We start from the raw sequence: 16667 nt of genomic DNA, 5'->3' as shown, positions 1-16667 counted from the left end.
ATGAAATTTATTGTCAAATTGGTTTCCATACAACACCCAGTGCTCATCCCAACAGGTGCCCTCCTCAATGCCCATCACCCACCCTCCCCTCCTTCCACCCCCCCCATCAACCCTCAGATTGTTCTCAGTCTTTAAGAGTCTCTTACGGTTTGGCTCCCTCCCTCTCTAACTTTTTTTCTTCCTTCCCCTCCCCCCATGGTCTTCTGTTAAGTTTCTCAGGATCCACATAAGAGTGAAAACATATGGTATCTGTCTTTCTCTGGATGACTTATTTCACTTAGCATCACACTCTCCAGTTCCATCCACGTTGCTACAAAAGGTCAGACTTCATTCTTTCTCATTGCCACATAGTATTCCATTGTGTATATAAACCACAATTTCTTTATCCGTTCATCAGTTGATGGCCATTTAGGCTCTTTCCATAATTTGGCTATTGTTGAGAGTGCTGCTATAAACATTGGGGTACAAGTGCCCCTATGCATCAGTACTCCTGTATCCCTTTGGTAAATTCCTAGCAGTGCTATTGCTGGGTCACAGTGTGGAGGTTCCTCAAAAAAATTACTTGATACAGTTCAAATTGTCAAAAATTTAAATGTTTAACTTAAAAATAAAATAAATGCATAGGAGAGTTTTCTCTAGACATCTATCGTAACTCCTTTGCAGGGAATATATTACATTTATTTTAATGCTCATTATTTGTTATAACCATGGGCTATCTGAGGTACAAAATAATTTTTCTATTGTGTCTGTATTTAGCATAATTTTATATTTTAGAAACATATTATTTTCTGTTTGCAGTAACAAAAGAACAGCAATTTTTAAAATGTGTGCTTTTATAATGCCAGTGAAACAAATTTAAACGAGGGGCCGTGTCTCTCATAAATGCTTTGCCATCTGTCAGTCAACCAAAATCTACTGTGTGCTGATTACCCACATACCTGTTTATTATAGTTAAAGGCCAAAAATCTTAGTAGGTCATGATGCTTTCAGTGATATTTTTTGCTCTACCTGCAAAATTTGATCTAGAATTTGACCATTTCTTAGCACTTGGGCTCTCATTACTCCTATCCAAAGCTACTGTGTTTCTTGCATCCGGACCATCTCGGTGACCCCTACCTGGTGTCCCTGCTTCTGCCTTTGGGACAGTGTGCTCTCTACATGTCACATACAGGTGTGTTCAGTCACGCTCTCGGTCTCATGTTCCTCAAGGTCAACCCAATGCTCTTACAGCGGCTAACGCCTCCCAGACCTAACCCTGCCCTGCCTGGCAATCACTCTCATCCTCTCGCCTTCACTGTACTCCAGCCACCCTGGTCTCCTTGCTCTTCCTTGGGACCTGTTGTCACCGTCTCATGGCCTTTGGTCCCTGCTCGAGTGTCGCCTGACCACAGCACTCAGACTGCACACTCCCATCTTTTTCTCCTGCTATTTCTTCTTTATGATTCTTATCCCTGGAGAGGATCCCAGTTTTTGAGGGGCTTAAACCTTATACATGTTGGTGGATCATCTTTAAGGATCCAGATTATTACTAGAAAATTGCTACATCCTCCTTCAAATAAAGCTATCTCTGTTCTTCACTATTGAAATGGTCCCTTTCGCTGGTTTCTTTACTCAACTTCCAATTCTCGTACAGGTATGTGAGCTCCTTTGAGGGAGGGGCTTCGTTCAACTCATCCACCCCCGGCCCCAACTCCCAACAGTCCACTCCGTAAGTGTTCTTTAATGAGGGACTGTCTAATCAGTACAACAGTGAAAGTTTGGGGGGTAATTTTTGTGGGCTTCCTCTAGTCACATTCTAAGATATTTTCATAATTTCCAAATAGCCAAGTTGAATCTCTGCCTTGCGGGGTTTGTGTTTTCAGAATTTATATGTGCTCATCTAAAATACTCTTTGACATGCTGAACACTGCGTGAACGTAGCATTGTGGTTCACGAAATTATGTTGATTGAGTTCAGTTTGGAGCACAGTAAGGGAGATTTTTATTTCAGGCATCCTTTGTGATTCCCGCTACTTTGTGAGGTTGTATTCCATATCTACAAGGGCAAGCACAAACATCATGCCAGATAATAGAAGCCATTAGACTTATTTGGAACATGGTGAGTGTGCCTGAGTGGGGTCTTCAGGAAAGGAATTTGTGGAATCGCTTGAAATTCTTCCTTGTTAAAAAAAAAAAAAAAAGAAAAGTAAGGGCCTTTCCTGGGCGCTCTTAGAAAGGAATGTGGAGGCCCGCCTTTTGCACACACCAGTTCTCAGAACCGAGTTCAGTTTGTGCAGAATGTCAGCGTCGGCTTCCAGATGGACAGTTCTGAGGCCCCTTTGGCCTCCGCACTGGCTTCCTTGGTGGGCAGCAAGATTTTCAATACAGGATCCTGATGTCCTTCCGCTTCGACTGACTGCATTTCATTCTGAGACAGGGAAATGGCTAGAGAAGTTCAGTGTTCGTGATCAGTTAGCAAAAAAAAGGGATGGGAAGGGCCAAGGACTGTGGTAATGTAATGTTTGTGGTGTCTTGTGATTTTTTAAAGTGTCCTGTAAAATGCGTCACTGTGTGCAATCATGATTCCCTTTCAGGCTAAAATAAAGGTCTTTTCCCCCTCTTTCTTTTATCTCTTTAAATAACAGGATCATGAGCGTGATGAGGAGTCAGAATGTTGAGTTGCTACAAAATAGGTCATTTCAGAGATTTTCATGAGAAATGGTTTTCTTTAACCAGAGTTACGGACAGGAACCGATTACCAGTCCATAACTGAGACAATATCAGCGACTTCTCTAGAATTGAGGATAGCAAAAAAATGGAAAAATGTTCAGAATCACCCTTCGGAAATGTGCATTTTGTTATAGGGATAGGCGGTTGCCTCAGTGATGGTCCTCAGTACCTGCTGAGGACACACTGAATAGGGTGGGAGCTGGGTTTGGAAATCTGTACAGGGGACAAAGATTCTCAAAATGTGTGGAGGCTTTACAATGGGAAGCATAAGGGAATTCAAGTCACAGTGATAATGTATTTGTAGACTTCTTTATATTTTCCATATGATTTTCAAAAACCACATAGTTTCCTGCTAGACACAGTTGGAGTCAAAACCAAAACCACTGCACGCCCTGTACCACGGCAGGGGAGTAGCACTCGGGAAATCTACATGCGACTAGAACCTTCTCAGTCATTTCTCTTGCTACTGGTTGGATCTTTTGTTACTGGTTGCATCATTGTTTTTAATCTGTTCATTAGAAATTGATTTCTTAAATCAAAAGATGGTCTTTCTCTCTTTGTGCTTAATAATTCTCTCTGTATTTCAGAAAAATACCTTCTTTTTCCCAGTGACTAGTATCACCTCATAATTATTTTTAAATGCCTTTTTTTTTGGTCAGTTAATTTACCATAACAAGACAAACCATTGCACTTCTCTTCTTTTTCAAATATAGATTAATTCCTGTACTTACCTTGAAAATGTACCTAGCAAGATATGTCATATGTATGGTAATGATGCAGCACCCTGTGGTATTTTTTTAAATGACTACAGAATAGAGTTTCAGAGTAAATATATTTCTTTTTAAATCTCATTAGTTATACACCAGGTTGGATTAATGATCTGGTAGATAATAAACAGTCTGCACACTAAATAAAATTTATGAAGCTATCACTCTGAATTGTATACCTTTCACTGATTCTATCATATGTTATGTCATTATATTATTACGTTAATTCATATATTGACCAGGTAATAAGTCCATTAAGAATATCCTTTAACAAGGTAATACAGTGGGTGGTTCCTTGACAGATAATATTTGTTGAACTCTTTGTTAAATAATTCACACTTGAAGTTTCATTTACTCCTGAAAACAACCCCATGAGACAGGTTCACATTTTGTTCGCGTTTTACAGACATTTAAGGAACTTGCCTCAGGGGACACAGGTGGAAGAGAAGTAGAATGATTCGAACCTTATTGCTTCCGCCTCGAAGCCAGCACCCCCTCCAAACACTGCAATACACTTGCTCCCTAAAACATAACTTAAAAAGAAACATCATCCATCTTGGTTCAGCTACTGAATGGAAAAACCAGATCATTTTGCACGACTGCAGAGATGTATCTTCTCTCAAAATTCTCAAAAATAATTTCTACCATAACACCAAAGAAGATTTTAGCCTTTATCTGTTGTACTTCTGTCTTGCTCAGAATCAACTACACGTACACACATCAGTTCAACTCTGTGGAAACATTGATCGGTTACCTGACTTTGCTATGCAGGTTAGGGGTGGAATTCGGTGAGGTAAAATATGTATTTTACAAACTGATAACTTTGCAGTTCCTATATTAAAATTGAAAGTGAATTTCAGGTACCTCTGGTTAAGCTTCTGGTTTTAGATCCACAAACTTTGTATCTTCCAGTAGCTTTTTTATGTTTTACTTTTTTTTTTACTTTAGGGAGAGAGAGCCAGTGAGTGAGAGTGAAGGAGAGGGGGCGGGAGGGAGGAAGGGAGGAATGGAAAGAGAAAGAGAGAGAGAGGAAGAGAATGAATGAATCCCAAGCAGTCTCCATACTCAGGGCAGAGCCCGACATTGGGCTTGATTCCAGGACCCTTGGACCATTACCTGAGCCAAAATCAAGAGTCAAACGCTCAACCAACTGGGCCACCCAGGTGTCCCTCTTCCAGTAGCTTTTTAAGCAGAGAAAATTATTTAATTTTTAAACATTAATAGGGAATATAAAACAACTATATCCATTTTTATTGTTTAAATGAACACCACTGAAAAATAACAGTTAATTAAAAATTTACTAAAATCACCAAGCCCGAGGTTCCTCTTTGGTAAACCAGCTTTTGGTAAACCATTTCTCAGATGTGGTGAGTTGATTGCTTATAAGTATCTGAAGCGAGAGGAGGTACTATATATTATGATTCTGCAGTCCATTATTTAAATTTACTTTGTGTTTCAGGTCCAGCTTAGTTTCTCTTAGAACTAAACCAGAAGCCCAAAGATATATCTACTTTGCTTAAAACCAAGCAGATCCTTGAGCGGTATGGAAATGTCTACCCAGGTCCTCAGCTGTTTGAGGATCTTACCACCAATAGGTTAAAAAAAAAAAAGGCTACTTACTCCAACCTCTTCCTCCTTCTCCCAGCTAATTCCAAATTCCTTCCATTTCATTTGCAGAGTCGGTGAGCAATCTCTTATTGCCAAGAACAACTATAACCCATCCTTGAGGGTCTTGCTATCCTCAAAGCAACTTTTCATAGTATTTCTCTGAATGAAGATAGGAACCCCCAAGAAAAATTCTATTCTCTGTTAAAGTACTATTTAACCCACTATACATCATCATCATTATCATTCTACAAAAACTGTCATAAGCTTGCAAACACTGCTGTAATTGGATATGTTCTAAATTATTCATTGATGTTGATGTCATTTTAATGATAATAGCTGATTCCTTGGTAAATATAGTTTATTCTCAATAAATGCAGAGAATATCAAGAGTAACAAATTCATTAAGTGGCAAGGCCCCATTTTTTTACAATGGGTGATATTGCATTACCTGCGTTTTTCTTTTCTTTAATTTAATTGCTCATCCATTTGCTTCCTGATTTAAAAGGCTTATATATGGTCTGCCTTGTAATGAGAGGACAAGGAAGAAAACCATTGCATCCTACTCTTTATGATTTTTAGATACTTTTAGTTCTAGAGTTTAAATTGTAAAAACACTTTAAAACAGTGGGTTATTGTATGGCAGAGGTGTGGAGGCTGTCTTCACTCTCCCTGATACACACTGGGTGGGCTTCACTGATTCTGTGCAAACACATCCCAACTTTCATCCTCAAGAGACTGTCTGTGTCAGGCTGAAGAATGCCCGCTCTCTAAACAACCTGAAAGGACAGGCAGAGGGCATAGTTTTGCTTTGTTTGATGAGGTGATCTTTTTATTTCTCCTGCTGTGGGGTTCATCGGCATCCATCTTCCTTACTTCTTGTAGACTGATCTCTCAGTCTAGATCCCTGAAGTTTACAGCAAAGCATAAAAATAAATAAGAGCTATTATCATAGGAACAGTTGACCAACGTGGACCATCTAGCAGAGAATCATTTAAGAAACGAATTTAAGATTGTCTACTCAGGTTATGTATCAAAAGGCCTTTCCGGTCATTCTTTGAATCTATTAAGTCCAGGAAAGTAGCAGATAGGAAATTTATTCCAGGTCTAACTTGAGCTATTGCTTTCCCTTTATGTATTTCAACATTGTTGGTTTTTATTCAGTTATTTGTATTAATGTAAGTAAATCTGAATCACGGGTCAGCCTTGCTAGAGAAGGAAACACAATGAAATACCACCACAGTCTATTAGAATGGCCAAAAGCCAAGAAACTGACAATACCAAATGCTGACAAGGATGTGGAACAAGAATTCTCATTCGTTTCTAGTAGGATGCAAAATGGTACGGCCACTTTGGAAGACAGTTTATCAGTTTCTTACAAAACTAAACATACTCCTAGTAGATGACCCAGCAATTTTGCTCCCTGGTATTCACCCAAAGGATTTGAAAAGTTATGTCTACACAATAACATGCAAATGATTGTGTATATCAGCTTCGTTCATAATTGCCAACACTTGGAAGCAACCATATGTCCTTTAGCAGGTGAGTGGATATATAAAGTGTGGTACATCCACACAATGGGGTATTATTCAACACTGAAAAGAAAGGAGCTGTCAAGCCATGAAAAGACATGAGAACAATCTTAAATGTGTATTACTGGCTGTAAGAAGCCAATCTGTAAAGGCTAGATACCAAACGATACTAAAGCTGTGATATTTTAGAAAAGGCCAAACCATGGAGAAAATTAAAAAACAATCAGTGGTTTGGGGGGTTAGGGTAAGGAAGGAAGGAATTGGTGGAGCACAGAGCACTTTAGGGCAGTGAAATCATTCTGGATGATACTGTAATGGTGGTTACATGTCATTATACATTTGTCAAGACCCACAGAATGTACAGCGCCTACAACACCGAGAGTGAACTGTGATATAAACCATTGGCTTCAGGTGATTGTGATGTGTCGGTGTAGGGTCATCATTGCTACTCAGTAAGTTTTACAATGGGGAAGCCTGTGTATGTGTGGGGGCAGGTGGCACATGGGAACTCTCTGTACTTTACTGCTCAGTTTTACTCTGAGTGCAAAACTGCTCTAAAAATAATGTCTATTCTATATTAGCAAAAATAAGAGGGAGAAGGAAGCTATCATGTGACGACCTAGCGCATTATTCTTCCATTCATCTGATAAATAGTTCCTAACTTCCTTCCATGTGGCAGATGTTCTTCTTGTGCATTTTATTTTATTCTATTTTACATATATCAGATACATATGATATGGTATGACATTTTATGAGCCCTATTTTAGTAAATATTAAATGTAGACTTGGGAAGAATTCTCCATGAGGATGATGGAGTGAGAAAGGGGAGACAGTGAACTGGCCTGGAATGACAGTTGAGGAGGGGGGGGCAGAACAAAGGCCTCTGCCTGCTGGGTGTGGAGTGCCCAGTGGGGAGCATACATGGAAAAGAGATTGCTGGCCATTTAGTGGGAGAGAAAATACAAGTGTCATTTCGAAGAGGAGAGTTCCCCCGATCGTTTTTTCAAAGGGAACTTGTACTTTATTAGTGTTTAACATAGGTTTATCTGGAGTCTTATAAGAATTTAAGGTTGGGTACAAGCAGAAACAAGAAGAATCAGGTGCCAGGAGAAGTTGACGGGAGGCAGGATACAGGGGAAAGACAAAGCAGGGGGGAAGTGCAGAGAACAGCACCCGGACCCATCCACAGCAATCCACAGCACCCAGAAGTCCTGCCATGGATAGAGACCCTTCAAGAGAACTCAAAGTCCACCTCTCGCTTCCTTCCTGGTCCTTTTGGGATGTGGGAGACAACAGGAGGAGGCAGAACCAAGGGCCTGACCATCACATTTCATGTGTGTGAACTCAGTTCTGACTAATGTTTGACTTCAGGATTCCAAAATTCTTAGATAAAATTCAACACAAGAAAACAAGAGCTTTTTATGTGTACCATCTGGTGACCGCCCCCCCAGCCCCCCGCCAAAAAAAAATAAGAGCAAAAGAAAAAGCTTATCATCTCATTTGTGTTTCTCTAAGTAGATTAAAATAAAACTTAAGACTTCATTTTAAATTTAGAACTATGGCATTAATTAGGGCCACACCGAAAACATTGTGTTCGCATGGAACCATTAAGCATTGATATTGCATTTGTTTTGAATCCTTTTTCCTTTTTAATGCTTTGGAATAATACTTTAATAGCTTAATTCACTAAGTTGTATGAGTGGGAAATATGTTAAAAATTAAATACTAATTATACAATATAGCTAAAATATAGAGATAGATAGATAGATTTGCTACACCAACTGCTTTTAATTATAACCAGTCAATTGTAGAAATGGCTTTATTAACTCTTTTTTAATGGTTTCATCATTATTAAGATCATTAAACCCAAATAATTTTAAAGTAAAGCACACACATGCAAATAAACACACATAGAGAAAACAATACTTATAGCTTAAACTTTTGTACAAATGGAATATCCTTTCTGAAATATTATGATACAGTGGGTGTGGCTGTAACCCAGATGCATCTATGGGACATGGTCACAGTGATTACAAACTTTATCTCTCTTGAGTGGGCACCAAGCAAGCACTGGTAAAACTGTACATCAGGGGAAAGTTGTTTGCTGCTTCCTTCTCAAATTTTTAGTGGACCCACTGACATGCTTGGCCACTTTCCCTGGGTTGTACCTGCTACCACCAGCTGTGCAGGAACGTCACAGACGCTAATGCCCTCCCTAACAGCCCTGTCCCATGTCCTTCCCTCTTCTGTCCCTGGTCCTGCTCTGCCGAGACATGACATGTGAAACACCATATTTGTTTCCCAGATTAGGGACTTTGAGGCCAGGAGTTCTGGGGGAATTGCAGCTTTTTCTGTTTTCGTTTTGTTGGTGGATGGAAGTAATTCCTACAGCATATTCGGATTTATCTGATGGCCCACTTCCTGTGAATGATGCATACCCTCATTTTATCTCTAAGCTGGTATAAAGAGTTGCGGTAGCCACTGGAGACATTTGTACACAGAAAGCGTTTTGTATTTATCCCCTCCCCCCCCCAAATGAGGGATATTACTCAGTTTCGAAAAGTCAAGTTTCAACAAATCTGAGAAACACTGCTGTCACAGGTAATAGAGTCTCCCTCCTCATTCACTCGACAAATATTTGTTGAACATCTGCTATGTGCCTGGCACTGCACTTGGGGTAGGGTAAGAGATCCCTCAGTGAACAAAAACAGACTTGCCCTGGGGCACCTGGGTGGCTCAGTTGGTTAAGTGTCCAACTCTTGATCTCAGCTCAGGTCATGATCTCGCAGATAATGAGATCGAGTCCCACATCAGGGTCTGCGCTGGCAGCATGGAACCTGCTTGGGATTCTCTCTCTTCCTCTCTGTCTGTCCCTCCCTCTCCCCCACTCACACTCTATCTCTCTCTCTTTCTCTCAAAATAAATAAATCAATATTGGGGTGCTTGGGTGGCTCAGTCGGTTGACCTTCCGACTTCGGCTCAGGTCATGATCTCGCGGTTCCTCACTTCAAGCCCCACGTTGGGCTCTGGGCTGACAGCTCAGCACCTGGAGTCTGCTTCAGATTCTGTGTCTCCCCCTCTTCTGTCTGCCCTTCCCCAGCTCATGCTCTGTCTCTCTCTGTCTTTCAAAAATAACAAATAAACATTTTTTTAAAAAAACCTTCATAAATAAATACTGAGAAAGAAAAGAAAAAAAAAAGCAGACTGGCCCTCCAAGAACCAAGATTCTAGCAGATAGTCCCCGACAAGATACATAATAAAGAAGTTAGAACCTGACAAGGGATATGAAGAATTCTGTAACGGATTAAGGGAAAATAAGAACTGTATCGGGGAGGGGTACGGATCAGGGTGCAGTTTTAAATAGTGTGGGTGGAGAAGCTTCACAAAGAAAGTCACATTTTCACACCTTTGAAAGGGTGGGGGTTTAGCCATGTGCTCGGCACATCTGTGGGATGAATGAGTTTTCTGTGATAAGACAACTGAATAGGGAAAGTGCCAAATTATAATGGTTCGTGCCAAACCATAATTTTTCAATCCCCAAGGGACGTTGAATTCAAAAAAAGAAGACAGTATTACTGAAGGAGCTGTGTTCTTTTTTCCATATAAATGCAGAAATATTCAAATACAGCTTTGCTAATGAAAACCCCATGAAACAGTCTGTCTGTTAACAAACCCATTTGTTTCCGTTTTGATTTAAAAATCGGACTAAAAGGACAGCGAGAAGACTCATCTAGAAACATATTGCAAGGAGTTTTTTTTTTTTTTCTCCATGTACTTATTTAAAAAAAATCAAAACTATTTTGGCTAACAAGAACATCAGAATTTAATGTGACTTTGTTAATTAATCTAATACCTGAGTTAAGCATGACATGCGTTGGTCTTAGTGTTCCGACCGGCTCTAATTGTGACTTTCTTACTTTCCCGAGCTTCTTAGATGAGAGTCCTTGTGTCCGTCCTGGTTTCTCATTTACTTCTGGTTCCTTTGAAATGCTGAGAGAATTTTCCAATTAAGCCTAATTTTAACATTTTGCACATCAGTCCCACAGCCCGTTAAGACAGAGGTTAAATGTAATTAAGTCTCAGGAGTGAGAAACATCTTTCGTCCTCCTATCTACTTCATGCAATGAGTATGTGCCATATTTTTATAGAGAAATGTCCACCCATTATGAAGTTACAATCACCTTTCTTAAAATCTAGAACTCGAAAGGAAGTATGTTTGACGTTTTACCGCTGGGGTATTCCTCAAAGTGAGGCGATCACATCTCAGGAGAACACGGGTTTGCTTGCTTTTTCCTTTGTGGGCTCTAATGCAGTTCAGTGAAATGCATTGTAGCGACAGCTTCACAGGGAAAAAACCTGTTTTAGTTTACGTGGCGACAGCTTCTGACTCTCTAAGGCAAAAGTTGTTCCCTGTGCTCTTGCAGATAAGGAGACAAGGAGGCATCCAGCTCCTGGTGGACCTGCTAGATCATCGGATGACGGAGGTCCACCGTAGTGCCTGTGGGGCCTTGAGAAACTTGGTGTATGGGAAGGCCAATGACGATAACAAAATTGCCCTGAAAAACTGCGGCGGCATCCCAGCACTGGTGAGGTTACTCCGCAAGACCACCGACCTGGAGATCCGGGAGCTGGTCACAGGTGAGCATCCTTGTTAACGGCACGCCCGCCTCTCAAGATGAAATCACCATCATCCAGCATGGCAGCAAAAGTGCTAACCCAAGTGTGGTGGAGCAGGGCCTCTCAGAGGGCTCACGCCGTGGGCAGGTCCCAGTACGCATGTGCGGAACAAGGGGCTCCACGGATCATCTAATTTCACACACATGGAGTAGCCAAATTAGAGCATTAGAATCCAGGAACCATTACCCTCCTAAAATCCTATGACCATATTTCAGTTCTGTCCCTTGATTTGGAAGTGGTTCAGCGTCTTACAATACCTATAGGTCATCATTAAAATGGCATTTAACAAAAATTGATGAAAGGACAAAATACGTGAGTGACCGTTAGGAAGGTGGATATTCTTGTTTATAACGTGGCTAGGAAGAGAGGTCTTAGTGTACCTAACAAGAGAGGTCTTAGTGTACTTAACAGTTATTTTCTTGGAAAAAAAAAAAATGTATGCCTAGTCCAGGTTCCCAGGTGATAGGATTACATGTTAGGGAATTTTTCGAATGTGAACATGAGAGAAAGCCTTTCTGTGAACGTAGAACTTTGGAGCTTTGTAAAGTGGAGATCACTAGAGTAGCGCCTCAGAGAGCCATGAGGATTTGAAGAGTGAGAACTTGTAAGCATTTAGCAGTACCTTTCTTGGAATACGTGTGAATGCAATAAAATCCGTGTGAATGCCATCACTCTCATCCCTCACCTCCGAAATGTGCAGTTATACTTGTTGGAATGCTAACAACAGAAGGGGCCTCAAGATGGGATTTCGGATTACTCCTCTTGGTGACCCATATTGTTGGCGATATTCGGGTTTGGGTTCATCAAAGTTCCCCTGCAAGCGTTTGGCAAACGGATTGCAAAGTTGACTCAAGAAGGGGGTCTCTAATCCTCCGTGATGCTACTGATCTTCCTTCTGTCTTGATTCTAAAACTTCCTTGTAGCTATGCTCATGAGGTATATGTGATCTTGTTTATTTAAGAAAATACTTTACCCAAGCTGAGAGGCATCAATTTTGGCTCAATGTGAGGTCAAGACTCTCAGCCTCAGCGTATTTTCTTAAAGGTACACCCTACAAGATTATTGTCACATTTCTTTTGCACTCTTAGCTAAATTAGAACTAGACCCCAGTTCCTTTTGTTTTGTTTTGTTTTGTTTTCATTTCTCTAAGTGGAGAATTGTCCTCATGGAAGAATATCGTCATTAAGTTTACAGTGCTATTAAAATGATGTTTCACACCAAACTAATATGGGCCATTAAAGGTAAAACTATTATCATCAGATATTATGATGTGTAGGACCGTTTTGGGGTAAGTTAAATAATTGAAAATGTGCCTTGCCATTATGGTTATGAACCCCCATCCCTACTTTCATATTGAGAGAAAGGACTCAATACGTGTGATGGAAAACATCATGGCGCTTCTGGGCATGAAGGCCGTGCCAATGGGAGCACGAGGCCAACAGAACTAAAGCAGCACCTTGTGCTGTGCACATTATGCGTCCATTTCATGATTTCAAAATTTTACCGAAATTTGGATTTGCCCCAACACAAACCCTCTTTGGTGGCTTATCTCATTGCCAAGGAAATTCGGCCACATGCAAAAGGCTGAGGTGATTGATGGCTTAAACCAGAAAGAAAATGGCAGCATACCTCTGTCCCATGACATCGTCCACTGCAACATGCTCCTGCCTCTTCTGACATTGGAAGCCACTCCAAAACACTGCTTCTGACAGATGCCGGATGTCTCCCATTTTATGCATCTGGGCAACATGGAAAATTTCTATGTGAGCCTCGTGTGTAAACATCAGAGGCAGGTAACCTCTTCAGAACGTCAAGAAGTTTCCTTTCTTGGCAAAGCTTTGTACCCATTGTCATGTCACGACTCAGTGTTTCTTCATAAGCATGTGCTGGAGGCTGAAACTCAATTCCACTTCCCCTCCTGAAAGAAATGCTGTCTTCTGTCATGACTCCATCCAAGCCACGGGGGCTGAACAGTTCCGGAAAGACAGTGCTTGCTACTTCAGTAGATACTTTCTGTCGTTCCGGAGTCACGGACTTATCATGCATGGCTGAACTTCATGCATGAGTTTTACTTTTCCCAAAGAAAAACATGTTGTTAAAACATTTTGATGGGTTGAAGCCCATGGCTTCTGAGGTTTCCCTGGTAGATACTCTTGAAAAACAATAAGCATCTTGGCAAAGCTACTGCTCCAGAAAGAGAAGTTAGAAGCAAGCATGTGCAAGAACATTCCAGCATGGAAGGAATTGCTGCTGCGGGCCAGTCTGTAATAACAAAAGCTTCTGAACCCCCATGCTGGCAGAAATCTGAGGGTGCCTGGAAACCGGCAAGGTTCTGCTGACTTCTGTTTAGACATAGCATCAGTGATGCAGATCCAGCGAGAGCTGATTCTACTGCCTGAACCAAAGTAAAAGGATTCAAATGAATATCCCTCAAAGAGCTTTAGAGGGTCATTTTCATCTTCAGCACCATCCCAGCACTCATCTGCCAAGGTGAGCTATGAAAGCTTGGATTCCGTTGGCTCCTGGGGAACTTTGGGAATCCAGTATTTTAGTACAGCTAACTGATTTAACCTCGAGGACATCAAATCGTCCATTTTTCTTATCTTTCTCTTTCCACGCCTCCTCTGAGACTCTTGTCTCCCCGCAAGCCTGGCAGATGCTTTGCTACACTAAGCCCACGGTCTCCGTTCATCCTTATTGTTCATTTCTCAGATGCTTTGGAATTTCTGCGGCCATCAGGCGTGTGCGAACCCTTGGACATCTGCACATGCGGGGCTGATGTTCAGCAGACCCACACCGGCACTGCCATGCTTACGACAAAGCCCACTGTGATGGTTGGAGGCTCTGGTGGGAACTCTCCCACCCATGTAATGCCGGCTGCTAGATATTGAAAGGGAAGTTTCTGACAAATGTGTCCACATTTTAGAAACTTAATTAGATGAGCACCAAGGCTCATGATGGCCCTGGAGGATGGAGTCATAAAAGCTGCTCTTCACTGCTGCTGTCACATTGTCACAAGGACCCTCCTGTTTTTTCTAATATGAAATTTATTGTCAAATTGGTTTCCATACAACACCCAGTGCTCATCCCAACAGGTGCCCTCCTCAATGCCCATCACCCACCCTCCCCTCCTTCCACCCCCCATCAACCCTCAGATTGTTCTCAGTCTTTAAGAGTCTCTTACGGTTTGGCTCCCTCCCTCTCTAACTTTTTTTCTTCCTTCCCCTCCCCCCATGGTCTTCTGTTAAGTTTCTCAGGATCCACATAAGAGTGAAACCATATGGTATCTGTCTTTCTCTGGATGACTTAGTTCATGTAGCATCACACTCTCCAGTTCCATCCATGTTGCTACAAAAGGCCAGACTTCATTCTTTCTCGTTGCCACATAGTATTCCATTGTGTATATAAACCACAATTTCTTTATCCGTTCGTCAGTTGATGGCCACTTAGGCTCTTTCCATAATTTGGCTATTGTTGAGAGTGCTGTTATAAACATTGGGGTACAAGTGCCCCTATGCATCAGCACTCCTGTATCCCTTGGGTAAATTCCTAGCAATGCTATTGCTGGGTCATAGGGTAGATCTATTTTTAATTTTTGAGGAACCTCCACACTGTTTTCCAGAGTGGCTGCACCAGTTTGCATTCCCACCAACAGTGCAAGAGGGTTCCCGTTTTTCCACATCCTCGCCAACATCTATAGTCTCCTGATTTGTTCCTTTTAGCCACTCTGACCGGCGTGAGGTGGTATCTCAGTGTGGTTTTGATTTGTGTTTCCCTGATGAGGAGTGACATTGAGCATCTTTTCGTGTGCCTGTTGGCCATCTGGATGTCTTCTTTATAGAAGTGTCTATTCATGTTTTCTGCCCATTTCTCCACTGGATTATTTGTTTTTCGGGTGTGGAGTTTCCTTAAAGTCTTTTTGGAATTAGGTTAGATGTGCATACATGAATTAATAAAATAGTGATTTAAGTAGTGAAGCAACTATGCCCTTTACTTCCATTGTAATTCTTCAGCAGGCCTAATTCCGAGTCTAGCAAGGAGTAACAACATGGTACATGATGGAGCCCTGCCAGTACAAGGGAGCTTTTTCTCTTGCATTCCTCTCCCTGAATATTAGCAAATGCATGAAAACCAGTGCGTGTTAGAATACACTGGAAGGGTGAAGTTGCCTTTGAATTCCTCTTTAGATATTTACAAGCTGGGATGTTTTATAAACAAATATTGGAAAGAACAGTGTTGGTGATTTTTTTTAAAAAAATAATAAAGCATGTTTCTAAACAAGATTTTTAGATTAGATAGAGCCAAGCCCTATAACCAGAAGGATCTAGAGTGCCAAATTATAACCAATAAAAAACTAGAAGAAAGAAATGTTCTTGGAGAGCTTTAAATTATTTACTGAATATTCCTTGGCAAACTGTTTGAACAATAATAAAATGTTAAAATTGAGCTATTTACATGCATTCACATTGAACACATAGACATACATACTTTAAAAAAAAGCTGCCTGTTTGCACTGCGGTGTCTATCCACAGCAGAATATATTCTGCCTCTGCCTATTAGGCCTTGCAATAAATAATTTTCTTCCTATGCAATAATTGCTATGAGATGATCAGAATTTTATTTAAATCCAGTTGAAGCTATTATATGCTAGCAATTACTGGAAATATCCAAATAAACTTTGGTTACAAATTCTGCATGTCCTTTGGGCTTGACTGATATAATTTTTCTCTCTCCAAATATGGATATAATCAACCTAAATTTTGAAATGCCCAACTAAAGATTTCAGAATGCTTTACAAATCACGATAAGCCACTTTTTATTAAACCATAAAACCTAATAAATAACTTTTATTTCTGTTGAAAGCAAGTGTCCTGAAGAGTTCTGCTTCTCCAAGAGCTGTGTTTTCTTCCATCTTATGTTTCAGATACTCGAATAGTCTGTCCTGATTTAACTAATGAAAGAGATAAGCATCAGTTTATTTTACTGACTAGCATTAGGTCCGTTGATTTCAAGCCGCGTCGGTTAGAAGCTGAATTATGTACACCCCACCCCCAAATTCATACGTGGAAGCCCTAACCGGTAGCCCTTCAAAATGTGACTCAGATGTAATTAGTTAAATTAGGATACTAGATTAGGGTGGTTCCTTAATCTCATATAGCTGGTGTCCTTACGAAGAGAAGAAATTTGGACACGGACACACACAGGGAGGGGCCACGTGAACATAAAGGCAGAGATGGGGTAATGCTTTTGCGAGGCAAGGAGCGCCACACAGATGGCCCGAAAACACCAGAACCCAGGAGGGGGGCCCAGAGCAGATTCTCCTCACAGCCTCGGAAGGAACCAATGCCGGTGACATCTTCACCTTTCACTTCCAGCCT

The 16667-nt window shown here is 41.0% G+C and overlaps 1 protein-coding gene across 5 annotated transcripts in view; it reads left to right on the top strand.

The window, feature by feature from the left end:
- The window catches only part of CTNND2 (catenin delta 2), a 957890-nt gene that overhangs the window by 729531 nt on the left and 211692 nt on the right, over positions 1 to 16667 (top strand). For all 5 annotated transcript variants that reach the window (XM_060634364.3, XM_060634362.3, XM_078444403.2 and 2 more), the window contains one exon: positions 11037 to 11250. In XM_060634364.3, coding sequence (XP_060490347.3) covers positions 11037 to 11250 — 214 coding nt within the window. The remainder of the gene's footprint in view (positions 1 to 11036; positions 11251 to 16667) is intronic.

This window comes from Panthera onca, chromosome A1 (assembly GCF_046562875.1).
Source record: "Panthera onca isolate mPanOnc1 chromosome A1, mPanOnc1 haplotype 2, whole genome shotgun sequence".
NCBI lineage: Eukaryota > Metazoa > Chordata > Mammalia > Carnivora > Felidae > Panthera > Panthera onca.
Note: the sequence above shows the minus strand (reverse complement) of the source record. Positions and strands in the feature narration are given on the sequence as shown.